Source organism: Xiphophorus maculatus, chromosome 1, assembly GCF_002775205.1.
Source record: "Xiphophorus maculatus strain JP 163 A chromosome 1, X_maculatus-5.0-male, whole genome shotgun sequence".
NCBI lineage: Eukaryota > Metazoa > Chordata > Actinopteri > Cyprinodontiformes > Poeciliidae > Xiphophorus > Xiphophorus maculatus.
The window spans coordinates 22,511,338-22,538,609 of record NC_036443.1 but is presented as its reverse complement, the minus strand read 5'-3'; the positions used below and the strand labels follow the sequence as shown (position 1 = coordinate 22,538,609).

Sequence of the window (27,272 nt, the reverse complement as noted above, 5' to 3'; positions counted from 1 at the left end):
GAGCGACTGTCCTCAGAGTCCCAGGTTAGTTTGTGGGAGTCCACGGGGAGGCCTCCGAGCCTCCTTCCAGGGTGGAGTGTGAGTGTGTGCTGTGAGGCTAGTGGGAGTCAATAAAAAGGGTGTGTGGACGGGATGGGGCTGGGGAAGGTTGAAGGGAGCGGGGGGGAACTCGTAGGACCTTCAGAGAAAAGAGCAACCCAAAACAAAGATGGCCGTCGGGTCTTAGACGCATATGAAAGCTAACCGTTTTGGTCAGCTCACATCGCAACTCGACATTTTCATTTGTTTTCTTTTTAAAACCGTGAGGTAGCTTTTAGGAATCTGGGCGACTACATGAGAAATTTGAGAAATATTTTCCCTTGTAGTTCTATAAAGCCAATCTTTTTTTTTTTTTTTGTGGGACGAGAGCGGGACCTTCTGACCGGAAGGTAGGGGGGTGCAGGACATGAAAACATACAACCAGAATGGCACCTTACTTTCCAAAACAAGTATTGGTGTGCATATAGACACATGTACACGTTACGTGGAAATATATATATCTATAAAACCATCTGGTTGTTTATAAACACAGACTTTTACAACATTAGAACCAAATATTTATTATACACAGTAAAGTTTTCTGCTCACGATGTACTACTCTGGAGTAGCAGGGTAAATTTAACTTGCTGAGAATAAAATTTAATAAAGCGAATTTGCGCTTGGTCTACACTGATTTTAAAATTTATGTGTCGGGAGGGAAACGAGGAGGGAGGCGGCGTAGGACTGGGACAGAGGTTGTGCAGCTGTTCTTTAGGGAGAATCGGGGAGGCTTCTGCTACTTACAAAAGTGAGCCCGTCCCGTCCTATCCCAACTCTGCCCACTTGGATTAGACAATAAATAAGTGACGATCGAGTCATGTTTCTGTTCTCCATAGTTTGGTTTCTTGGTCCCACTTCTTCCTCCTTCCTGGCTCAGACTCATTTCAGTCAACGGCTGGGCCTGGGAAACATGACTGGATCTCAGGAAGTGGGGCTGAGACAAAATGCTGCTGTGTTGTACAGATATTGCCGGTGCCCTTCAGTGCTCACATCCAGGAAGTACAACTAGGAGAGCACTTTGTTGTGAGGGAAAAAAAGTATAACATTTCTCTCTTTTTTTTTTGTTATTTTCCAGTCTCCTTTATTGTGGAAGTGTGTGGAATGTTTTCATGGTCAGCTTTTTTTATTATTATTTTTTGGGGGGGCATTGTGATACTCCAATTTACAAGAAGCAGACGGCGCCTATATCCACTCCGAATTCTTGATCTGCTCCTCCGATGTCCATTGGAGCAATGTCTACAATTGGCAGACGGGAGGTTTTCTGTGTTTTGTACTCAAAGACAGTCTTGCCCCACCGGCCTGTGTGACTCTGTTCAGTGAGAAAAGAGACATTTGCAACTTTAGAATTAAAATACCATCAGAAATACCATTCAATAAAATTTTGTTGTGCGCCCACCTTGCAGCCATCCTCCAACACGCTGTATGTGAAGCGACTGTTGCCCTCGGCGCGGATCTCCACGTCGTTGGAGCCCTGCAGTAGCAACGCCTTCTTCAGGTTTCCTGAGGCCTGATCCATGTAGGCAATGCTGTTCTTGCAGTGATAAGTAAAGTTCTGGGACGCTTCAGTGGACAGAAGCCTCAAGAAGGTCAGTTGGACGTTGGCAGCGCTGGCAGCAAGACCGTCCTGAGCATAGCTGAACTGTGGCAAAACCAAGTAGCAGGTTAGCATTCTGTTCTGAATCTGCTGGGGGAAAATAACATTGCAGTTTTTGTGTTCTTACGTGGAAGCCGCCATTCATTGTCTCTCCGAACCAGATGTGTTTGCGGTCCTTGCTCTTGCTGGTCCACCAGTTCTTCTTTGGTACTTTTGTGATGCTTGGGTAGACGCAGGTCTCTCCTGTCTCCATGTTGCAGAAGACCTTGATTGCGTCGGCTGTACTTCCGAGGTTAGGATCCACCCAATAGTCACCTAAGAAGATGAAAGTAAAGTAGTGCGGTCAATAGGAGGAAAAGCCTGGTGTTTAAATGAAAGATTTGGTTAAATGTTGTCAATGGGAATCCTGCCTTTAGCATTAGCCTGTATCCCAGGCTAGGTATAGGCACAGGTAAAGTATTCATATCACTGTGACTGGACCACGCTAATCCTTGAGTGTTCTTTGATCTAAACAAGTGTTTATTAACCCTGGTCCTCAGGGACCACTTGCCCTGCATGTTTTAGGTTCCCATGCTGCTACACACCTGATTGAAATGAGTGTGTAGTGTTCACACTGCAGCCTGAACTGACTCAATTCCGATTTCTTTGGACGTAATGCGACCTGTATCTGATCTTTTCATAACAGTCTGAACACCACTGGTTGAATTTTGTTCGAATGCGGCCCAGGCCACTTAGATATCCGATACGTATCCGATTCAAATGTGACCTAACGTCCAGGTCGAATTCATCCGACTTGAATGTCATTGATACTCGACAAATGTCACTATTCTGCTCCCTGACACACCCAGCAGGAAGAAAAACAACAACCATGGCAAACTATAATGAAGGATATTCTTATAATCATAAGCTAAGCTCCACCGTTAGCATCCATGTTTACTTCTGCAAACACTTCTTCTTCTTATATTGTTTGGCAAAGCACTGAGAATGCGCTCTATGTGTGACGTTATTGGGCCCTCTACTGCGCATGCAGGACACTTTCAGGTTGTTTGCAGTTCACACTGGAGAACACATACAGGTTGCATATACACTGCTCAAAAAAATAAAGGGAACACTTAAAGTGTTCCCTTTATTTTTTTGAGCAGTATATTTGTAATGGCTAGCCCGAAAAAGACGATTTGACAAAAAGATTGGAATTGTGTCACTTTGGGCTGCAGTGTGCACCTAAAAGACTCAGCTTGGATTGCTAGGTGACGTCCAAAGCTCCACTGAGGTTGCTAGGTAACAGTTGGGCTTCACTTGGGCTGCTTAGGAAGGGGCAGTGCCTGCTGATTTGTGGTGTTACATTCCAGAGGTTTTTGAAATGGCACATTTTCCTGAGTCCAACATAAACTTTATTGGGGGAAAAAAACTTATGGTAGATTTAAAAAAAAAAACGTTTGGGCTGATTTTAGAAGCAGTACAAAAATGTGCAACATTTTTGGCACTCCTTTATGTAGCATCAAACCAAGGGGAGGTTAATACAAATGAATGCTACACATTTCTGTTCTGTATTTAGAAAAATACTTGTAAACCAGTTATCATTTACTTTCTAAGTCACAAAATACATGGCAGCTTTGTTTTAAAAGATCGTGGGTTATGAATGCTTTTGGAAAGAATTGTATATAATAATTTATTTTTGTGCAGGTTTTGTAAAAATATATTGATTTTACTGTTTATCATCCTAAAATATCTGTTATTCAGAAACATTAATGTTTGATCCACTTACCGCTCTTCCACTCAGGGTGGCACAGCTTTAGGTCATGGCAAGAGCGAGCCGGGTTCTTCTGGGTGCCGTCAGGGTTGCGCAAGTTCTCAATCTGGGTGTTGAGGGACTTGATTGTGGAATCGACCTCAATGTCATGCTGCCTCAGGGAGCTGGAGGCCTCATCAGCCCTCATGTACCTGAGAGGATCGGGAGACTTCTCAGTCTGGCCCAGGCCAGCGAAAGCGGAGATGTCAATGCCTGGACCTGGTGGGCCAGGAGGACCAGGGGGCCCGGGGTTCCCAGGAGGACCCTGAAAGATGGCAGAAACAGGAAATGTGACCTTATGGAAAGAGTACAGCACACACGGATATGAGGATTGTAAATGTTGCTTCTACATACAGCAGAACCAGTTTCTCCAGAGCGTCCTCGAGGTCCGGGGGGTCCAATGGGACCAGGCTGTCCATTGGATCCGTCTTTGCCAGCAGGTCCAAGTGGACCAGGGGGACCCTACAGAACCAAGTGTCAATCAAAGCAAAAGTTAGCTTGGAACTGGCTTATTTCAAAGAGTTAGACTTCATTTGGTGTCTTAGCTCCACCTTGCAGCCTGACTCTGATAAAGAACTTCAAAAGAATAGTTTTTAGCTTCTCATGCTTTCCCTAATATCAGTGAAGATAATTTGTGTGATGGTTTTCTTATCATGCGGTTATCGTGCACTTCTTAGCTAATCTGTGTTAGTCACTAAAATCCATGTTCCAGTCTTGGAATGAGTTTTTTTCCACAAATCAAAATCCTTGCTGCCTGTCTGCCACGTTTCTTACACACAGTAATTATAAAACGCAGCGATGGGTAATTAAAAAATGCAGCCTTTCCGCTCTTCATCTTCATCTTTTGATTGGAGACTTACAAAACGTCTGACCTGCCGCGCACTTTACTACCATTGCAAATCTGCGGCCCAGAATGGCTTTAATTGACTTTTCCACCCTTATTTTCTGCGTCCTCACCTTGGCGCCGCTTGGTCCAGCAGGTCCAGCAGACCCGGAATCTCCAGCGGGACCCTGTCAGAACAAGGACAGCCACAGTTTAACGGAGGAAGTGAAGTTGCAGATGAAAACTGGCACAGTAGGGAAAGTCTTTTAGATTTCTTACTGGAGGTCCAGGAAGACCCTGCAGACCGGTGAAGCCACGGTGACCCTTCTGACCTCTCTCTCCAGACTCACCCGCCTCCCCCTTATCTCCACGTGGTCCTTGGGGTCCCTAGAGTAAAGTTTTACCAACTGATGAAATTTAAATCTACGTGGGTAGCTCTTTAAAATGAATAAAAGATCATACCAACACTGATATCTCAGTTAGTGTTAGCAATACTTACAGCAATTCCTCTAGCGCCAGCCAGTCCTGGAGGTCCTGCAGGTCCTTGAGTGCCCTAGAAATAATGATTCAAGATACTTTGTCATGTTCATGTTAAATATTATCTGATTCTAGGTTATACAGTATTTCTGTGTCATTAACAATGCAGTGTTACTTACAGCCTCTCCTCTGTCTCCCTGTTTGCCTAGGGGTCCAACTGGCCCGGGAGCCCCAGGGGCGCCTGGAGCTCCGGGAGCGCCTGCAGGACCGGTGTTACCTCTCTCTCCCTAGAGGAAGATATGAGGTTATGATGCAGCAGAATAAAAGTTATGCAACATATTTCACATCTGCTTGATTTAAATCAAATAGAAATTAGCAGGCTAGTTTTGAGGTTGTACAGCAGAGAAAATAAGAACTGAACACAGCAATCATCTTCACAGCAAAAAGATGTATAATGATGTGAAATTCTCATCAGACATCAGTAACAACCCAAATATAAAAATGCCAAAACAAATTTGCTTATATGTGAAATAAAGTAGGATGTCAGAGGAAATAATTATTGATAACTTGAACAAAATAAGCAGCTAAAAAGTAAAAAAGCCTCATTAGAACCTCATTATCAAGGTAGGACACCAAGAAAATGCTATTATTGTTGCAAAATATTGTCTTGTTATTGGTTACTCACATTTTTTAAAATTTTCTGAATGCTTCATTGAGTATGAGCGCCATTAGAACCGTCGCTTGAAAATGGGAATTTCACCATAAACCAGATACAACCAGATGCTCCTCAAAAGAGTTGTCAAACAAAGACGACTGGGATTAGTAGGTACAGTTTTTTTCATGAAAACATTAAGTAATTCACTCAACCACCATTGTTTCTATGCTTCCTCACTCCACAAGACTCCACTTAAGAAGAAAAAGCCTGGTGAAGATTTCTGGAGAACCTTTAGACAGCACAAAGAAACAATGGAAGACTAGAATCTGGTCAGACCGTTATGAGCTTTGAAAATATTACATCATCTCAATAACACCTTAATGGTGAAGCTTGGAGAAGTAAACTTTATTATTTAGGGGATTCCTTTATCAAATGGTACTGGTTAGACTTCATATCATTGAGGGAAAGATGAATGGAGACATTTTTATAAGAATTTTTTCCAGCAAGACAGTAGTTCCAAACACACAGGATGAGGATCTCTGTTGGTTTCAGACAAAGAAAGTGAAGGTCTAGAATTCTCCGACCAATTATTTACATTGAATCCAAAATCTAGAAAGAACCCAAGAACAGATTGCATAGAAAAGATCCACTGAACGTTTAAGGTCCGAAGAGCTTGTGAGGAAGACTAGGACAAAATCCCAGTGAGATACGCTGGTGCTTATCTCCAGCGGTCATTGGGTGAGATACGGGTTCCATCTTGGACAGGTCACCAGTCCACCACATCATATAGCATTTTTGTGGATTACATGGGCCTCCACTAATACCTGGTGTGCATTTACTGTCACGTTTACATATTCAATGCTTTCTTTTCCCACTGTACCTGCAGCCAAAAGTCCTCACCTTGACTCCAGCAGATCCATCTCTACCAGGTGGTCCATCTGATCCAGGCGTACCCTAGGAAATAACAACATCTTTTTCACGTGACGGAAAATCCCGTAATAATAGGTTGCAGAGCTGTAAGTATAATTGTTTCGTTGTTATTGCTTAGGTCTGACCTCTCTGCCTGATTCTCCTGCAGGTCCGGTGAGTCCAGGAGGCCCAACGGGTCCAGGCGGTCCTCGGTCACCAGCACCACCAGATGCTCCCTGTTTACCAGGCTCTCCCTAAACACAGAGGACACACCGATTAAGAAATACAACACAACTCCTTATAAAAAAGAATTTGAATTCCAGTGAATTATTCAGAAGCACGTTTAAGACCAGTTTTTCAAAGTGGGGGCCACTGGAGAGCGCTGTGGGAGAGAAAAGATGAGGGAAAAACATACAAAAAATAAAATTGAATCCTATGAATTCTTTATCTTAATTTTTTCATTACAGTTTTTGTTTTCTGATTTTCAATCTTTTTTTTAATAAGATATAAGCTAAGATAATTTATTTAAGTGTTATTTCTGCTGATTAGTCTCTGATTGGAAACGTTTCTGACAAGAAAAAGACCAAAGGAATCGTTCAGCAACGCTGTGGAGGATTCTGCTGCAAAGAAAAAGCATAAAGACTATAGGAATAAAATAACATCTGATGTGATTAATATGAAATATTACATATTTACTTATAATCAAAAGTGGGGATTGTGTTGAAAATGTGTATTATCTGGTAATAAAGTGATAATATAGCATTTGATAATAAAAAGTTTTATCACAGAACTCATGGCCATCTAAAATCAGAAGGTATGAGGCAGCATTTATGCTAAATGAATGTGGTAATTATGGAATAGTGCATAAAAAAACAATAAAAGTTGATGCTTCTGTACATATTTTGTAGCATTTTCTGTGGGTTTCATGCCAGAGGTTGATGCTCTTTGGGAACCTCGGGAACCTCTGTTTTAAACTACCAAAGGTTTATTTGTGAAAACTTTATAAAACGTGTTTTAGAGTTCATCTGATGAACTGAGGGTTTCACACTGATGATATGAAGGTAAAAATCATCTGGACCAAGACTCTTACAGAAGGTCCAGGGAGCCCAGGGAAACCTCTCTCACCGCGCTGACCAGGCAACCCAACAATACCACGACTTCCAGCCAAACCCTGCGGACCTGAAGGGCCATCAGCTCCCTACGGAGGAAACAGAGATCCCTTTGTCATCAAATGGTCTTGTTAAGCCACAGCTGGATAAATCAGTTGGTAAATATGCCACTAAATTAGCTGGTGATTGATTCAGACTGTTCTCTCTTAGCATCGGCTCAGTCATAGATAATACTGGGTCTTTATGGGGCAAAAATCTCCAACTCACAGGAGGTCCATCCTCTCCAGGCTCTCCCTTCTCTCCTGAAGCTCCAGGTGGTCCACGAAGCCCAGCCTCTCCTGGCCGTCCTGGAGGACCGGCGTCACCGCGAACACCTTTCGGACCGTCCTTACCAGCGGGACCAGCAGGACCGGCACCGCCAGGGTTACCCTGTGATGGACGGGCAGAGAATTTCAGTAGGTAAAGTTATCCAAAATATTTTAAAACTTTTGAATTATTCTTCTTTGCTAAAGTTAAAATACTCACATTGGGACCAGGAGGTCCAACTCTGCCAGCAGCACCAGGGAAACCTGTTGCTCCCTGTCAGTGAGAAGAAAACTTTGTTGTAAAAAGGCTTTTGCTGCTTTTATTATTATTTTTTTTTTTGCGTTTTACCTAAAGATACAAAGTTGGAACTATTTTTAAAAAGTGACAAGCACATGGTTAAGGTGTGAAATTGGATCAAAAAGCCATTTTACTAATAAACTTAATAAACTTGTCATGAAAACGCAACATTCTGTTTCTTTGTAAAACTAGAATATTACATAAGCTCAATTAAAATAAATATTTGAACACAGAATATTCAACCTACTGAAAAGTATGTTCATGAAAGAAGGATGAAATGCCCTAAAATTTTGTGTTCGACATTTGAACTGATTTTGGATAAAACACAGTGGACCAACAACAACAGATAACACACGACTATAAATCATTGCAAAGTAACTTGGATTCTGTTCCTCTCCTCTCTTCCTCCAGACTTTGAGCCACTGAGCAGCAGTCCAGTTAGTTTTTTTTCTTAGAGCAGATAATATAATCTCTCGTTCAGCAGTGGTTGTAGCAGACATCCTGAATGTGTTTGTGTTTGTGTCTGACTCCACCACCAGTAAACACTGTCTGAATATCCCATAAACTCTTAAACTGGCTTTGCTTCACAATCCTCTTAAGTAGGCTGTTGGTTTTTTACAGTTTTAATGCCACACTTTTTCCTTCCGCTCAACTTTTCTTGATATTCTTGTAAACAGCGCCCTATGATCAGCTAGCCTCCTTAGCAATGTTCTTTTGTTTGCATTGCCCTACTGACAAACCTGTAAATTATCTTTAGATTACCTGGTCTTTTTTGTATATTCAATTAGACAAATAAAAATCCAAAACCGATAAGATTAGCCAATCACTACACATCGATACAAACATAAACCGTGCAGGACATTTCCACACTGACACTACTTAAATTTGTAAAATCGTCACTACAGTTATAAATCCTTTTCTTCTGGTGTTTTGATTATGTAATTCTCAGACAACTACCCTGTATGACACAATCAAACCATGTTAGAGTTTAAACGAATAGACATTTTCTTACTGATAACATCTGAAAACATTGACAGTTTTCTGAATTAATTGAAAAATAAACCAAACAATGGTGGGATCACATCAAAGTTTAGCAGATTCAGAGTCCTGTTTTTGGTGCAGCATTATTAAGGCTGACTTCACTGCTTTTTCTTCTTCTTTGAATAGTTAAAGTGTCCACAGTGAAAAAGGTTTTTCGTGCTGCCAGAGCTGATCGTAGTTCTGTTTCTATAATTAATGAAGGCTGGAATCCATTTATAGACAAATGTACCATCTTTAGATGACTGTGACTCTCAAACGCAATGTGAGACTTTTAGTGTTATGTAATGCCGCCTTTTGCTTAATGTAATATTTCTGCTAATTCCCTCAGTCGGTACATCTGAACCAGTAAAATAATCCATAAAAACCTCAATATTGTTGGTAATTTGTTAGCTAACTGAGTTGCTAGCATGACCTGTTGCTTTAGTTGCCACCCCAAAATGTTCTTGGACAAAATCAATATCAAATACACATACTTTAATCTTCTGACATGTTTTTACAGTTCCTAAAATGCAGACATGTATATTTGTATTAATTATAATCAGATTATCCTAAGTGGTTTTAAAAGCTGTTCATTACCATCATCAAATATTGAATTAAAAGTTTGAATATATCTAACTTTTCAGCCTTAACCTTAAATGTTTTATTTTAATTTCAGAATTGTAGCATAAGTTAAATATGCATTGACACAGACATAAACATCTTTAGGTCTGATTGCATCAAGGTGACCTGAAGGGGTTTCCTGCAATGTGATCAAGATAGGAGCTGAGGGAGATTACCAATCTGATCAGATGTTATGAAACTAAGACTAAAGTGACAAAATCAGATGATTCAGAGCTATAAGATGAATAGAAGTTACTCACAGGAGCTCCCTGGGCACCGCGTGCTCCCTTAGGTCCAGATATGCCAGTAGGTCCCTAAAAAAACAGCAGCAACAATCACTCATGTTGTTGGTAACTCTACAGCAAAATAAAAATATCTCTTCTATATTCTGCTGTGTTTACATTCCTGACTTAAAATGGGTACAAGATACAGAGCGTTATATATACAGACTTTATTTTTGGCCCATATACTCACCACAGGCCCAGGAGCTCCGGAGGATCCCTGAGGTCCAGAAGCACCAGCCTCTCCTTTCTGTCCGGACTCACCGAGCTCTCCCTTAGCACCTGGCTGACCATCTGCACCCTGAATGTCATTTAGAGCAGCCATTAGCACAATGTTATTGCTACGATTTTAATTAGCAGAAAAAAATCGTCTTTTATTTACTCACAGGAGGTCCAGCGAAGCCCGCAGGCCCAGGAGGACCAAGCTCACCGCGGTCACCCTGCAGAAATGGAGAACAGACAGGTTGTCAATACCGACTGTTCAAACAGAGAGGAAGACTGACACAAGTCAATCAGGACTTCCCTGCGATAAAATAACAAAGCTTGGTGTTCTCAGTGAGGAAAACACTCATAACAAGATCAGAAAAAACAATATGCTGTGTATTATTTAACCTTAAGTTTGTTTGTTATTTTAAAATAGTGAAGGAAATAAGTATTTGTTCCCCTAATGAGGCCATAAGTTTCAGCCCTTAAAAAGAAACAAACTGCCTCTATTTTTATTGTTATGTTTGGATGCAGTGTGGACAGAATAACAAACAAAAATCCATAAAAGTGAAAAAATGTATATGTATGTCTGAGTGAAATATTTCGTCCTCTACAACACGTGACAAACTCAAGGCCCGGGGGGCCAAATCTGGCCCGCTGTACCTTTTAATGTGGCCCTCTAAACAACAAATTACATCAGTAAGTCTCTCCACTTTTTCACAAATGTGCAAAACTCACACAATATCAACAGATTCCAGCATTTGTTTCAGATTTTTACTGCAAATTTCTCTCAAAATTGCCCAGAAACTTTGGGTTTAAATGAATCTGCCTCAGCCTTACTTGATGTCAAGTTATAGTCTGTGATTAATACGGCGATTAATAAAAAGTCACGTTTAACGTCATACTTTAGCACGAATATTGTACGAATTCCTTACAAATATTTCTAACTTGGTGCCACAAAATCTGTGATTTTGATAGCAAAAAAAATACAAAAACGATCAAGAAATCCAGGATGGACTGATCAGTCTGAAAAGATGATCAATATTATTTAATTTTCAGAAACACTTAATGAATGCTGAAACAAACAGCTGTTTAATGATAGTTTAACTGGCACAACCGGCCCTTTAAGAACATTCAGATTTTTGATTTGGCCCAAAATGAAAATGAGTTTGACATCCCTGCTCTACAAAAAAAGCAAGAAATACAGCTCCCACCGTTTATTAATGTGCCTTTAGACCAATCAATGAATAACTCAATCAATCAATCGATGAATCATTCAATCAATCAGAGTTCAGTTGGGACGACAGCCACCAAGAGCGCCATTAGCAATATCTATTAGTGTAGCATTAAGCTGTAATAAACTGCTATGCTAACGGCTAGCATAGCATTAGGCTGTAACAGAGTGAAATCTTCCAACTCTCTGCTATCGATGCCTCATGTAAGGTTTGCCAGTGAACATCAAACTGGTTTACAGAAAGCTTTTATGGAGGATACTACAGTATAGTCTACATGAGTTAAACTAAAGGCCCGCGGGCTAAATTTGGCCCACTGTAACTATTTCTGTGGCCCTGTAGACTTTATGACAGTCCAGATTGATTTTCCTGACAAAAGTATGCTTAAGTATTATTTAATCAGTCAAATAAAATCAGTTTTTATTTGTTTTGTACCAAATTACTTCAATGTTAGATATTATTTAATTTTTTAGAAAGACTAATTGAATGCAGAGAAAGTTGGAATATTTTAGTTATTAGTTGCTTTTATTGATTCTGCTGTCATGATGATGTGGCCCCAGATGAAAATGAGTTTTACTTCCCCGCTGTAGTCAGATCAGACCAAAATGGAGGACTTTGGTATCGGTTTGACCTTCAGTGTTTGGAGGAAGGGAATATTTAGAAGATCTGGAAGATCATCCACATTATAAAACAATGAGCTGAAAACATGGCGCTCTGGTACTATTTTGTTTTATTAAGAGCATGACGTGACTTCAGTGCATTGAGGGGCCAAGAACCATAACATCTTGGACAATAACCTTCCCTTAAATAAAACAGTAAAGATAAGTCATGGATGAGTATTTCAGGATTACATTGACCAACAAGACAACAAACAACTGGCAAAAGAAGAACCACATGCTATGTTTCTGTTTGTCATGGAAGTACTTACAGGAGCACCACGAACCCCAGGAGCACCAGAAGGACCAGTTGGTCCAGTCTCACCCTAAAACAAGAAGGAAACATGGGTAAAGTTAAAAATAAACACCTAAGTAGGATCTAGATTTCAATTTAAATTCTACTGTGATTCTTACCTTGGCACCGTTGGGTCCAGATGGGCCAGGAGGACCAATGGGACCAGTCAAACCCTACACAAGAGAAGACCATTGGTGAAGATATAAGAAGAGATATGCTAAATCGATTTATAACGCCAGTTTTAAACACAATCACGAATCTAAGCATATATTTTGAACTTACTCTACCACCGTCTTTTCCAGGAGCGCCTTCAGGCCCCTTCTGTCCATTATCACCCTGTCAAAAAAGCCACAGAAACTGAAAGTATTCTTTTGGTTGTTTGTTTTTCTTACTGCAGTAGAACTACACGGTATTATAAACATATACTATGCCTTTACCTGTTAGATAATCTGTTTAGTTTAAGTTTGAAACACCAATTTCTGTTTCTTACTCTGTCTCCCTTGGCTCCTGGGATGCCTCCAGCTCCTCTCTCTCCAGGCATACCCTGCAGGCCTGGGGGTCCTTGACCTCCAAGAGCTCCAGCTGGTCCAATTGCTCCCTGATAAAAACAAGGTGAGTATGAAATCCACCATACGGTATAATTATTCTCAAAATAGTTGATCCTGTTCCCCTTCCAGCTTACAATAACTTAGATGTTGCTTTAATTCAGCAATTAAGAGGAAAACATTATGCGTATATTTTATCCATTACAAGCATTCAAGAACAGGCATTTCACTATTATTTCCCTAAGCATTAAATATTGAAGTGCACATTATTTGTTGGCACTAAACTTTTCCTTATAGATTTATACTAAAAACATGAACAAGAGTTTATGTTTAATTCAATTCTTTGATTAAATAGGATAATTCAGTCATCCTCAGCCAGACTTCAACAGTATGAGTCTTTAAGCTTAGCTTAAAAAGTTGCAACAAAGCTAAGCTAACTAGCTAAGGTAAAAAGTTAGCTTTCTTTAAAATTAGTCAAATTCACCAACACCTCAGATGTTGTGTTGCTCCTGCAGTATCTTCTTACTGCCTTTACATCAATTAATTGGGCTAAGCGATTGACCAAAGCTAATTTTTGTGTTAATCTAAAAACAACAAAAATAGAAAACTCTGAATTTTCATTATTTTTAACTCTAGATTTTTTTTTTTTTACGCTTTTTTACCTTCATTTTTGAAGGTGAATTTATTTGAACTGTTGTCTCAGAGTTAATACCATTGACAGTATTTTCATTCAATTAAATGTCAAATGTTGTTTTCTGGACTCCTAACGCCATAGAAGTTGCTTTGCAACCTTTGCAACTAATAGAAATTCAAAAAAATTTTAAGACTCAGTCAAGATATGTTGCTTTTGAAGATTATTTAGCCTACATCATCTCATGATGGCAGAGCATAATCAGCTCTGCCAAAGCTAAATGAATATTTCCGAACAGATACGACCACAAACAGGTTTTATTTACTATAAGTCTGAAATGGTAGACTATATTTGTTTGGAGGCTTGTAATTTTTCACTTGTCTTTAGAGAGCTGTTAGTTTTTGAGTTACACTTAGGATTGTGTTTGTCCTCAGCCTAAATAAAAGAAGAGATCAGAAATGCATTGATGATTTATAGCTTCACTGTTCAACAGGTTTAACTGGATGACATTCTGGTCAGAAACAGAAATCTTTTCTGAAATCTTTGTACACTTTGAAGCAGCAGCTTAGAAGAAATATGATTTGAAACAACTTCAGATGTCACCTTTTCATTGCCACAGTTAGTGAATGTTTATCAGCCTGTAAGAGATTTAACCAAACAAATATTGAAGTTCATGTAGAAATCAGCTGCTGACCTTGGGTCCGTCACTTCCTGGTGTTCCAGGAAGTCCGCGCGGTCCTTGAAGACCCTGAGACCCAGCGCCACCGCGCTCACCAGGGAAACCACGCTCACCCTGTTAAAGATGGACAGTAAGACAACTAACCACTTAAACAAAAAACTGCGAACTTTAAACAACAAAGTAAACGCCTTCAGGTATGAAAGCAGCTTGCTTTGCTCTGACAACCCTGACGATTAGAAACTCGGTCACTCACTCTGGGTCCAACAGCACCAGGAGCTCCACCCTCTCCAGGAACACCCTGGGAATTACAAGCATAAACTTTTCATATTTCATGATTTATCAACACCAACAAATACAAATACTGGGTAGTTTTCACGTTATAACAGCATCCTTGCCCTATACAGAGTAAATAAAATATTTATTTTTGTTACTGTGGGATTAATAAACGACTATTCTATTCTATTCTGTTTTTTGTAGTTACAGATATAGGATTTGATTGAAAATATGTGATTTAATTGTTTTATGATTATCATTTTGGATCCGTGCTGTAAAATATCTGCAATTTCTACAAAAGATTACGTTTAATGTCATGAAGGATATATGTCTTTATAATTAAAAACAGGAGAAAGTAATTACAATTAGGTAAAGTTTAGTTTGTCATCTACATTTTAAGCTCTTTTGCCAGCGTTTCTGACATATACTGAAAAAAGATAAACCAACAAATGCAAAAAAAAATAAAAAATCAGTCTGTAACTAGAAAATTTCGGAAGAAATTTAGCCGGGGCCTGCCAAGGCGCGGCCGTGGGGTTCGGGCCCGGCGTCGTCGCGCCACAAATCGGCGTCGACGCCAAAGAACGCCGCGACGTAAGCAGTGGCACGCGGAGAACCGCAAGAACGTTAAGCGAGGCGGACGTGCACCGTTCGGTACGATTTAAAATGTTGTCAAGGCTTTTATTTTGGAAGTTTTGTTAAACTTCATTTCAAAGGGCCAAACTAATCCCATGCGTAATAGTCCTTGGGTTAAAATAGTTATATAATGCTCAAAACACAAGTAGCTGATGTAAAAATATTCAAGGCTTTTATTTTGAAATTTTCAGTATGCTTCATTTCAAAGGGCCAAACTAATACCACGTGTAACAGTGCTTTGGATGAAAAAGTCAAATAAAGCCAAAAAGAGCAATTACGTCATGTAAAATTATTCAAGGCTTTTATTTTGAAATTTTCAGAATGCTTCATTTCAAAGGGCCAAACTAATACCACGTGTAACAGTGCTTTGGATGAAAAAGTCAAATAAAGCCAAAAAGAGCAATTACCTGATGTAAAAATATTCAAGGCTTTTATTTTGAAATTATTATTATGCTCCATTTTAAAGTTCCAAACTAATCCCATGTGTAACAGTGCTTTGGATGAAAAAGTCATATAAAGCCAAAAACAGCAATTACCTGATGTAAAAATATTCAAGGCTTTTATTTTGAAATTATTATTATTCTCCATTTTAAAGTTCCAAAGTAATCCCATGTGTAACAGTGCTTTGGATGAAAACGTCAAATAAAGCCAAAAACAGCAATTACCTGATGTAAAAATATTCAAGGCTTTTATTTTGAAATTATTATTCTCCATTTTAAAGTTCCAAACTAATCCCATGTGTAACAGTTACTGAGTTAAATCAGTTATATACAGCCCATAGCAGCAGGTAGTTCTAAAGGCCAGTTCTCAGTCCTGATCTGTTTCAACTGAGGATAGATAGAACTACAACGATGCGTATTCGTAGTCCAAATCAGCAGCCAATAGCCTCTTGAGTTCCGTTGCTATGGCAAATAATGGTCTCAGCAGGTGTGAGCTCTGAGCTGTGAGCTCTCAAACACACAAGTGTGTTTGAGCAAACACACTTTACTGAAAAAAAGCATTGGAAACAAATCCTTCTTGTTCGGGAACCGTAATACATATTCGAAAAGCGTTTCGAGCGTATGACAGTTCAATGTGTCTTCTGCGATAGTCCCGAGATTCATATCTGTAACTCACTCAGAGCATTTACAGTGATGAGAGAAAGAAATGTTGTGCCCATATCTGATCCGAGGTCGGCTGTCACTCTAATTTGAGCAAAAATGAGAAACTTTGGGTCGCTTAGAGGCAAATTGTGGACAAACCATAACTGGTATCGACGAGCCGTCTTCACTTTCGAAGAGATCACAGACGTATCTACAAAATGAAATTTGAATGGCATTTCTAGGTGAATTTGTGACGACACAGCAAATCCTCAAAAATAGGGTATTTCTAGGATTTTTCCCATTGAGTTATAATGGGGTTTTTTTCGTAGTTTTTTGCGAATTATGTCGCCACGTTAAGCCCAAATCCCACCAGAAGTAATAGCTCCAATGGCGTGAATTTTCTGCACGTTTTGATACCTCATTTGTAGGTGTGCACCCAGCGGTACGAGCCGCATTAACGGTTACGGAAGAAAAATAAAGATTAAAGAGACGCTTCTCTCCGACAATAGTAATAGGTTCCTGCCATTGCTTTGCATGGCAGGCCCCAATTATTATGTCTCACCTGATCTCCAGGTTTTCCGCCCTCTCCTGGGGAACCAGTTGGGCCAGGCAGACCCTGTCCGACAGGAGAAAAGAAACGAGTGAAATCATATTACACTGAAAAAAAAGAAGCTTTTATATGGTAATGTTTTACAGTAGACTTAGTGATGAAGCAGGCTTATGGAAACATGAACCCACCTGGAAGCCAGGAGGACCAGGCTGTCCTTGCTCTCCTCTCTCTCCAGCAGGCCCCTAAATTGATATATTCAAACATAATAATCAGTCAATCTGAATGTCAGAATCTATGTTAAAATGATGTTGAAATACTGAAATACTCACAGCGGGTCCAGAAGGTCCAGAAGGACCAGTCTCACCATCTTTTCCAGGTAGTCCCTGTTCAGAGAGATGAATTTTATTATTTATAATTTTGGGTAAAAAGGGTAAAGTATTTTAGGTGGAAGTTTACTACTCACTCTCACACCAGATCGACCAACGAGTCCCTTCTCTCCTGGTTTTCCAGGTTCACCCTAGTAAAGAGAAAATTACTTTAATTACATGGTACACAAACATGGAAGAGTTTCATCATCTGCACTTATTTAAATTTCTGCGTGTGCTGTAATCAGATCTTTCAGCTACGAACATTTGCTCCTTTTGGTCCAGGGAATCCCATGACACCCGGCTGTCCACGTGCGCCCTGGGGACCAGGTGGACCGGGTCGCCCGTCCTCACCTGGAGCGCCCTGTTAACGGCAACAAGAAACAGGTCAGATGAACAGCCACAACTGAGGCCTGCAATAACATCACATTACACATTACAATATGGCTGAAATGAGTACCACGATGTGCTCATTTCTGATCAGTAAATATTGATAATTATTGACTAGTTTTTTGTTTCAAATAGCTGAAATGTTGCCAAACTGGCGGCGTGAACTTTTCTGTTTTATCCACAGTTTTCATTCCTCGCCGTTTTTTTATTTTTAAGCAGTTATGAGGCAAAACCTGAAACTGCTGCTGCACCAGTTACTCAGAAGGCTTGTTGCTAGGTAACCAAAGTTAGGGGGGGTGGTGGAATTTGAAACTGCATGCTACCGAACAGATTGTTGCTCGGCAACCAAAAGTGAGTGAGTGAGTAAGTCGCTTCCACCAGCATTACTAAGCTGGCTATGAGAGGTTGAACGGCTAAAACCTTTCCTCTGCCTACATTTCCCAGAATGCCGTGCGGTTCTGGATAGGAGGTCAAGAATATTCTATATGTTGAATAGAATGTATTGATATTTCGATCACATGTCTATTGCAATATATATTGTTATTGATTTATTGTCCAGCTCTAATATTACTCCATTGTCTGAAAAAAGCAGACTGTTGCAGGAATATTATATTATTATTGTTTGGCGAAGGTTATTTTAAAATCATTATTCTGATTTAAAGTTGCATTAAGATTCTTTATCAGCAAACCTGCTGTGATTATTGTACTTTGTGAAATTGTTCTTTTTATGTTGGGTTTTTAGTATTTGCTATTCTGAAACAGATTGTATCTAATGCTTTAAATATTTTACTCACAGAAGCTCCAACTTTGCCCTGCGGCCCAGCATCTCCAGGACGACCAGTAAGACCCTAAGAGAAGCACATTAATGTTTAATGTTTAAGATTGTAAGAAACTAGTTAAACAATGAACCAAATGAAAGTATTATAAAGCAAACCAAACCTGACGTGTTTAGGTTTGGTCATGTTTAATGATGTAAAACTCACTCTGGCTCCTGGCAGGCCGGCCTCGCCTGTACGTCCAGGGTCTCCAGTGGCACCTTTTGGCCCAGCAGCACCAGAGACGCCACGGTCACCAGGGGCTCCCTTAAGGTGGAGCAATAAGTTTAACACCAATCAACTTTACTACAGTCATCATGCAGAAAAAATACCAAGTTTTGACAGTCAAAGAGGTAAAATTCATTCTGATTGAGATTCGTTTATGTAGGACCAACCTTTGCACCAGCAAGACCATCCTGACCCGGGAAACCACGGTTACCAGGAGCTCCCTGCAAGGAATCACAAATTAGATTAGCATGTGTGCATCTTCTAGTAAATATATTCATGGTAACATCCTCTTATTGACTTCTTACTCTTTCTCCTGGAGGTCCGTTTGGCCCAGCAGTTCCCGGCTCTCCCCTCGCGCCCCGCTTCCCTTCTTCTCCAGCAGGGCCAGGAGCCCCTTGAGGCCCAGCGGGGCCCTAAAGTACCAGGATGTTTAGTTCACACTTCATCTACTCACATCACCTGAAATCTCTTGTCGGTCAAAGTGGAGCAACTTACCAGCTCTCCTTTTGGTCCAGATTCACCCTTCAGTCCTGGAAGACCAGGATCTCCCTAAATAGAAAAAACAAACTGGGTAAAAATTAAACCACAGAAAACATTTCTTTGGTTTCTGGTCTTCTGTAGACGGCTTACAGATTGTCCTTTGGGCCCAAGAGGTCCAGTTGCTCCCTGTGGTCCAGGTGGGCCTCGGGGGCCGGGGAAGCCAGGTGCGCCAGCAATGCCAGGAGCCCCCTTCATGGAGAAAGACGCAGTGAAGGAAAAAAATGTAAAAAAATATTATTGAAACCGATTATTAGGGAGTAATTACTAAACCTTTGAGTAATAAAATGGACTTACAGCAGAACCTTTAGCCCCAGGAATACCATCAGTGCCGGGGTTACCCTGCAGACACCAACAAGAAGCAATAAATTATAACATATCAACACTGATGCCTACTGATGGGATGTTGAAAAAAGCAACCATGACATAATATAGTCCTGACAAACTAACCCCCGCCCCAGCTGGTCCAGGTGATCCTGGTGTGCCGGCCTCTCCGCGGGGTCCCTGTGCTCCTTCAGCTCCACGGGCGCCAGTAGGACCTGCTTCACCCTGACAGGAAACAACAGATTTTTTTTACTTTTGTTGGAAAAACTAACTCACTTTTCACTCCTTTACCAACTGAATGCAAAATTTGCTCCACCCACTGACACTATTGAACACTGAACCTGCTGTGTTTTACACAAAACGGTGTTTTATAACAATTAAATTGTGTGGTAAATAAGTTAGACGCTTTGATTTACAGTCTGCAAAACATGACATTACAAAAACAGACAAGTTCATTGAAAATATGGGATGTATTTGCAGATAAACAGATAAAATATCAAATATTAGGTTCATAAATGTTAAATATTTGTCATCAGGACAAACCTTGGCGCCTGGGGATCCTGGGAAACCGGGAGCTCCTGCAGGACCAACTGGGCCCTAAAAATTCACAAAAATCTTTACGTTAGATCTCATATTTCAACTTTCTGGTTGCTATAATGAAGATAATATAGTGGTGATTCAGATACGAAACAACGATACACACCGGGGGACCAGCTGGACCAGGCAAGCCATCGTTTCCCCGGGCTCCCTGAAGAGAGCAAAGTTGGGAGAGTCATTGTCGAATATGAAAATTAAGGGTTTTTTCTTAAAAATTACTACAAATGTCAGATTTGCCCAGTTTAAAAAAGAGTGAGTTACTCACTGCAGCTCCAGAAGCACCAGGACGTCCCCTCTCACCAGGTAGACCCCGAGGGCCCTAAGGCAGAGGAGATAAGTTACCAGGGCATTTTATTTAAAACTCTTACTTCTCACATGACTACAGTTTAAATCTGTGCTATAAAAAGGCTCACCATCGGTCCATTACTGCCGCTTTCTCCAGCAGCACCACCCTCACCCTGAAAAGATGTATGAAAAAAATTTAAAAGAGGAAAACACACAAAAAAAGAAAAGAAAGTATTTTATTTTTGATTGATTATACCTTGGCTCCAGCAGCACCAGTCTCTCCCTTTGCTCCATCCAGACCAGGGTGACCCTACAGGGAAGCAGGACGTGACAGCATCAGAAGCTAAACCTGACCGAACCGACCCATTTCTACCGGTCAGTGAAGGTTATAATTCTCACTCTGTGTCCTTTGATTCCAGGAAGTCCAGGTGTCCCAGGGAATCCACGAGCTCCCTAAGAAAATATAAACAGGACATTTTTATCCATGAATTTCTTCTTCTTTGGTAGTGATGAAGTTAGTTTTGGGACAAATGAAACATTCATTTAGGAATATATTCGCTCACCTGAGGCCCGGCAGGTCCGCGCTCACCGGATTTCCCAGGTTTTCCAGGATCACCCTAAAAAAGCAGAAATAAGTTAATTATTCTCTAAAATATATGCAGGTGCACAGTATTTCCCCAAAGTGGGAGGTTGCTGCTTGATTAACGATCTCTGTACTGGCACTGTTCAGAGAGAAACATTGCCCTCTGCTGGTAAAGAGGGTTTATTCACAAGAACTGTCAAAATTTCTACATCAGTTTAAGATTTAGGTCAGAAACGGGACTGAAATAGTTATAATTTTTGTTTGCATCTTAATAATAAAAAGGTTGAACTTTTTAAGCATTTAATTTGGCTGCATAACTTACAGGCCTAACCTGATTTTGTGTGAGGTGTTCAGTGAACAACATATTTCAGGTGTAGATGACATGTTGAGACTTACGTCACTTCCTGGTTTTCCAGATGGCCCAGGTGGTCCACGAGGTCCAATCGATCCCTGTCAGAAACCAAATGAAGACTAACATGACTTACTGTCATGGTGTATGTGTGTCACATGATGGACATGCATAATCATTTTGTGACATAACGCTGTCTTATAAATCCCAATCAGTGAGAAAAGATCTTATTAGACTTTATAAACACATTAAAGCTATAATGTGTTTATGAAAATTGTTTATCTTCATCCTCAAATCACTGAAATCAGTTTTTCCGGCATCCAGATTATATTCTGGGATTAATGTGAGATCTTACAGCTGGACCGGGCTCTCCAGTCTCTCCGGGTGCTCCTTGGAAACCCTGAGGCCCCTGTTGGTGTAAACACAAAACAAACAATTAGCATATGTGTTTACCAACCACATATATGACATTTAATATGAAAAATCTTAGAATAAAGTGGATTAAAATATGAATAAACTTACAGGAGCTCCGCTAGGTCCAGGGGGGCCACGGGGACCCATGGGACCCTGTGTGGACACACAACCACTGTGAAGCCACAATCAAAGCTACTTTGTATTTTATGAAAAGATTATGATATCTAATTTAAATGCTAATTCAACTTATGCTAATTCAAAGCATAAAATAAAGCATTTTAAATGATAAAGACGATTTAAATAAATACTCTCAAGGTTGAAAAGCCTTTTTATAAAATCCAGTTATGTGGAGTTTTACATTATAATTCATTTTATACTTGATATGGCTATGAATGTGTATTCATGCACAATCCATGTACAAATGTATTTCTAAAACTATGATATCATCACCTTCCTAAAATGATGGCCTCAGTTATTTTTAGTCAAAAGGGATTTTGGCAACAAGAATAACAACAAAAATGTGATTTAACAAAAAAAAATACGAGAAAAAGAAACTGGCAAAAATTGACTTAGTCCATTATTTTAGGAAGGTGAAGATATTGAACACAAACTCCCTGTGGTGGAGATAAATAAACGGCCCACAAGGTGGCAGTGCTGCCTCCATCTGTGAAGAGCTTCAATTGGACTGCGTTTTACCGTGTTTTTTTTCCTTTTATATATTGATCAAATTAAAATTTCATGAAGGTTCCTGCTTACCATTGGTCCTTGCATCACACCCATCTGAGCACCTCCAGCCTTTTCATCAAAGCCTGCAGACATCTGAGCAGCAAAGTTCTGCAAAAACACAGAAAACACACAAAGATGGAAAACAATTTATTTAAACTCATTGGTCCAAAGGCAGTGGTATAGTCTATTATAATGAACTTAGGTGTGCTTGATAAAATCGTCACATAAACTATTGTTTTATCTGCTGTGTTTTTCCTTTTTGCTGTTTTAGAAAGAGTTTGTGTTGCTCTGTCAGGCCAACTACCTTCCTGAAAACACTTTAAGAAATCTCCATGCTTTGCTTTTCCTGTGTCCTGGCCTCACTTTAAACAAGAGATGAAGAATGATAAACACAGCTAAGAATCCCTTATTTACTCGTTTACTCTGTTTCTTCTGTGACGTTTCTCAGTGCAGCTCTACTGTAAAGTTTGTCTGTTGTCCAAATTGTTCTACAGAGAAGTGATGCTGTGTTATTTGAACAGAAATCTGACATGCGCAGGTTCGTTTCCTCATACTAACCCCTCCCAGCCCTGGTGGGCCGGGTGGTCCAGGTGGGCCGTGGGGTCCGGGGTTTCCAGGTGTGCCAGGTTCGCCATCTCTTCCTCTTGGTCCAGGATTTCCCTGAGGAAAAAAAAAGTTGTTTTTCATTAAGTTTCTGTTGACTAACCAAGGGCTTTAATAAACCCTCATTTGAGGTGTTTATGAGGAATTGTTTCTATAATATCTCATTTCTTTCTTTACACTGTGATTTTGGTTACAACCCAAATAGCTTCAGTTCAATTAGCTTAAGATTATGTTTTAATTTCAATCGTATGTCAGTATTCAACAACCCGTTTATGACGAGGCTAAAAGTCCAATAAATCTTAAAGCTTCCAGTCTGCTACAGTCAGAACAACTTTGTTTTGTGGGAATATAGTTTTCGTTTGTTTACCTTGTCACCCTTTGCGCCAGTTTCTCCACGCGTCCCCTGCTCACCTGGGGGGCCCTGCAAAACAATACAACATGTTTAATACTTCTAAACCTCCGATTCAAGGTAAAATGAATCTTCTTGTACTGAATGGTCATTATTTGGTGCAAGGAATGACGTGAAAAGACGGACAAATAATCACCATGGGGCCTGGTGGTCCTCTAGGTCCTACGACCTGGACAAACACATAAATATCTTTTGTCAGGTTTCAGTAGATGTTTTCCTTCTGTCACATTCAGAGACATTTCTCTGCACCACAGAGCATTCCAGCTTAGCAGGAGGTGGACTCAAACAGACCCAAAACATAATCTGACATTGATTTAATATGACAAGATGATTTTTTTTTTTCCTCCTCTACACCATCACTTTCTTTGACCTCTAATTGGGCTGAATTTTGTCACCTGATGTGAACTTGAAGAAAAGCTGCTGGGAAGAACTAAAAGGATTTTACAGGGTTCATTATGCAGCCGGAATGCTGGGTTTCTCCTAATTTTATATGGCAGAAGACATTACAGATAGTTTGGTCATGAGGAGGAATCAGCATAATAAAGAAGCCTTAAAGAAAAGGAGCAATAGATGTTAAAAAATGTTCGCAAATTCAAGAAAATGTTTTAAAACTCTTTAAATAAATTTGTTAAATAAGAATAACTGCAATGCAATAATCATGTGATATTTAAAACACGAGATGAGGAGCTTCACTTACATCTGCAATCTCTCCTGGTTCTCCCTTCTGGCCCTGATGGACAAAAAGCACAAAGTTCTCACACACAATAAACCAAAATGCAATCCTGAGTCCGGTCGTAGCTTTTTCTACTCAAATGTCAGTATTTTAGTTTTGCTCGCTGTCTCACCTTAGCACCAAACGCCTCTGCAGGTGGATTGATGACAGAAAAGGAAGAAAAACACCATTAAAAGTGACATCTTGAAGCAAAAACATTTCAAGCACAGGATTTATTTGGAATCCAGTCTATGATTCCTGAGAAATGGAGACCTGCATGCTGCAGAGATCAGACACCGCTCACCAAACCCATTCTAGATCATATCAAAGAAGCAAAGGAAGAAGCAGAAGCAGGAGTGAGCTAAGAGCACAGCGTTAATTCTAGCTATTAATGCAAACTGTAAGCATAAGTAATGTTCAATTGGTACTAAATAAAGTGTTTACAGCTGCAAATACACGTTTTGTGTACCAATTTGGCATTGCTAACAATTTGAAAATTGAGCAAAACCTAAATGTATTTCTTGCTTTTACAAAGTTTACACAACTGGTTGCGAACATGTCACTAAATATGTTTTGAGGCATGTTCTGAATTTAGTCTCAACTTAAACAACTTAAAGCATATTTGGCTACATATCAGTTGATTTTCAGTGGTGCCAATGCATTTATAAAGAAGACATCTATCATGAGATTTCTAGTTCAACTTCATGTATAATTTGGTCTTGAACAGAGCTTTGGAAATACTTTCATGAAATAAAATGAGTAATTATTGCTTCAGATAAACGGCAGATTTTGCTTTGTGGAAAACTGAGCACTAGAGAATATTCAGGTGGAGACAACAGGCAGCACATCCTCCAATCTAAATCACACTTTTTAAAGAAAGTGATTAAATCATGATAATGTTGCTCATCTTGTCTCCATAAATCACATGCAGAGATTGACTTTGGAATAGGGAGCAAAACATGGAGCAACCGGAGCTAACGTGACAAAAAGCTGTAATCAGTGACTTCCTCTGACCTCATCAGAAATCAGAAAATGGCTCCAAAGTGTGCTCCCTAGTCAAAAGTCTCAGCTTGGGATGGCTTTAAATGCAAGCAAGGAGAGTAATTTATTTATAGGTGTGTGAATAAATAAATTACAACCAATGGGGGCAGTGGCATCAGCGGGGCAGATGGGGCAGCATTCTCCAGATGGGATGATAGGGTTGGCACACTCTTTGATCTCCTCGCAGATTATCTCATCGCACAGAACCGCTCCGCTGTCACACACACAGATGCGGCACGGCTCTGGCTTCCACACATCCTTATCATTATACACCCGGGCGTCCTGGATGCAGCCACCTGCCTCCTCTGTGGTGGCCAGCAGGGGGCGGATGTCAGGGGAGGGACAGCAGTGAAAAGTTACACACGGAGAGAAGAGATGTACACAGTGGGATGAGTTGGTAGAGAAAGATTATGTTGGATTAGGAGAAGAAAGTGAGGATGAAGGGTCAAAGGGGGAAAGTGAGGAAGTGGGAGGGGTTAATGAGCACAAAGGAGGGGCATAAAAAAGTCATTTGGTATCAAAACATAACATCTCAGCTCTTTTACAAGATATTCATAACCAAACATGATTCTTTAATTTGCACGAATACAGTTTAAGGAAGTTTTTAAATGATGATTGCTATGATTTTACAGCTATAAATAATTAGCTGAGAGTCACAAATGTTCATTTGGATGATTGGATAGAAATATGCAACACGTTATCACCTCAAGAGAAAATTTATAGCTGCAATACACAGAATGTCAACACAAACTACAGCAAACGGTTGTGTCTGCAGAGTGAGCTGAGGTATTTCACAGAGCAGGCTGAGTGTATTTAACCTGCTCCACTGCCTGTATGAATGAACCTCTCTTATGGGGATACTGGGCCCAATTGACAGGCTGGTGCTGTGAATAAACAGAGGCTCCTTCTACATTTCTCCGTCTGGGTATCGTTGCCATGTAAAGCGCCAGTGTAAACACACATGGTAAAGTAAGAATAGGTGATTTGTTTTATGTATGCACCACAGGACTGGGTGTATAATCTACAACGTTTTAACGACATGCCAAGAAAACCCATAACTGACCAATGGATACACTTTTAAATAAATGCAGTGATACAGCAAGGAAACACAGTACACCTCTAATTTGCTAATATATATATATATATATATATATATATATATATATATATATATATATATATATATATATATATATATATATATATATTCCTTACATGTATTATTGCCTTTGACCCCTTGTTGTAAACACTGTTCTTCAGTTTGCTCTGTTTCTGCAACACTTTAAGCCTTGATGTCTGAGATCAAGCTGTGTCTGACTTCATCTCTTCATGTTTGCAGCTCTATTTAATGTTACAAAAGCATTTAAATACTTTTATAGAGTCTCGGAGCATCACACACAGCAGGAAGGTGTGAGAGGTGAGAACAAATCACTTTCTCCATCTGACACAGATGAATCTTGACACCTTTATCTAAACAGATGAACAGCCTGTCTTAGCAAGACATTTTTAAGGCCGTTTGGCAAAATAACCTAACAAATCCATATGAAAACACTAATACAAAATTAAAATTCTTCTCAGTTCATAAAGTAAAAATTCAGCAAAAAAAAGTATTTTTTTAAAGTGACTTACGGTCATCTTCTTCCTGACATCTGACCACGGCTAGTAAAACAACTTGAGATGCTACAAGTAGCAGAACAGTCCTTGAGTCCACAAAGCTGAACATGTCTAAATATTAGACATGCAGGAGCTCGGGTGAGAAGTGAGAGGGACGGCGGAGACCGGGCTTTTCAGTCAGGTGGTGTGTGAGGTAGGGGTTCCCAGAGACTTATGGCACCATGCAGTCAAACCTTCCAGAAACTAAGTGGAATCCAAAGCGGGGCCCCAGCTGGCACTCTGCACCCAGCTCGTCAGGGCAAGCACCGCGGTTTTATGTCCACCGTGTCTTGTATGGATCTTCGTATATTCCAAAATGCCAGTCCTTCCCCCAGACCTCCTGTCAGGCTGTAACCTGAACCTCCTTTCCCTCCCCTCTTAATCTGGGAGCAGCTAAGCTCTCAGGGTTATTTTTTTTAACCAAATCCCTCCTTCATGACTTGACCTGCTGGCCAATAGATACACCTCCACTTTCACATTAAGAAGACAATGAACCATCAAC

The 27,272-nt window shown here is 40.2% G+C and overlaps 1 protein-coding gene across 2 annotated transcripts; it reads right to left on the bottom strand.

The window, feature by feature from the left end:
- Window positions 1-290: 290 nt before the first annotated feature.
- LOC102230194 (collagen alpha-1(II) chain-like) lies at window positions 291-27,084 on the bottom strand. Of its 2 annotated transcripts, XM_005801738.3 has the most exons (54): window positions 26,747-27,084; window positions 25,216-25,422; window positions 24,210-24,226; window positions 24,062-24,094; window positions 23,501-23,533; window positions 23,323-23,376; window positions 22,911-23,012; window positions 22,383-22,460; window positions 21,735-21,779; window positions 21,568-21,621; window positions 21,260-21,313; window positions 20,844-20,897; window positions 20,680-20,733; window positions 20,537-20,590; window positions 20,409-20,453; window positions 20,261-20,314; window positions 20,102-20,146; window positions 19,942-19,995; window positions 19,525-19,623; window positions 19,372-19,416; window positions 19,168-19,266; window positions 19,033-19,086; window positions 18,843-18,950; window positions 18,705-18,758; window positions 18,478-18,576; window positions 18,289-18,342; window positions 17,370-17,468; window positions 17,203-17,256; window positions 17,069-17,122; window positions 16,928-16,981; window positions 16,752-16,805; window positions 14,455-14,499; window positions 14,217-14,315; window positions 12,837-12,944; window positions 12,629-12,682; window positions 12,466-12,519; window positions 12,324-12,377; window positions 10,346-10,399; window positions 10,153-10,260; window positions 9,939-9,992; window positions 7,960-8,013; window positions 7,702-7,863; window positions 7,416-7,523; window positions 6,472-6,579; window positions 6,317-6,370; window positions 4,941-5,048; window positions 4,784-4,837; window positions 4,564-4,671; window positions 4,419-4,472; window positions 3,816-3,923; window positions 3,438-3,726; window positions 1,800-1,987; window positions 1,475-1,717; window positions 291-1,387 (listed from the first exon to the last, which is right to left on the bottom strand). In XM_005801738.3, the coding sequence occupies exons 1-54, from the start codon at window positions 26,838-26,840 to the stop codon at window positions 1,241-1,243; spliced, it is 4,473 nt and encodes a 1,490-aa protein (XP_005801795.1). In that variant the 5' UTR covers window positions 26,841-27,084; the 3' UTR covers window positions 291-1,240. The 2 variants fall into 2 exon arrangements, with proteins under 2 accessions (XP_005801795.1, XP_005801798.1); XM_005801741.3 differs by lacking the exon at window positions 25,216-25,422 and having other exon boundaries at window positions 26,747-27,083.
- Window positions 27,085-27,272: the final 188 nt, after the last annotated feature.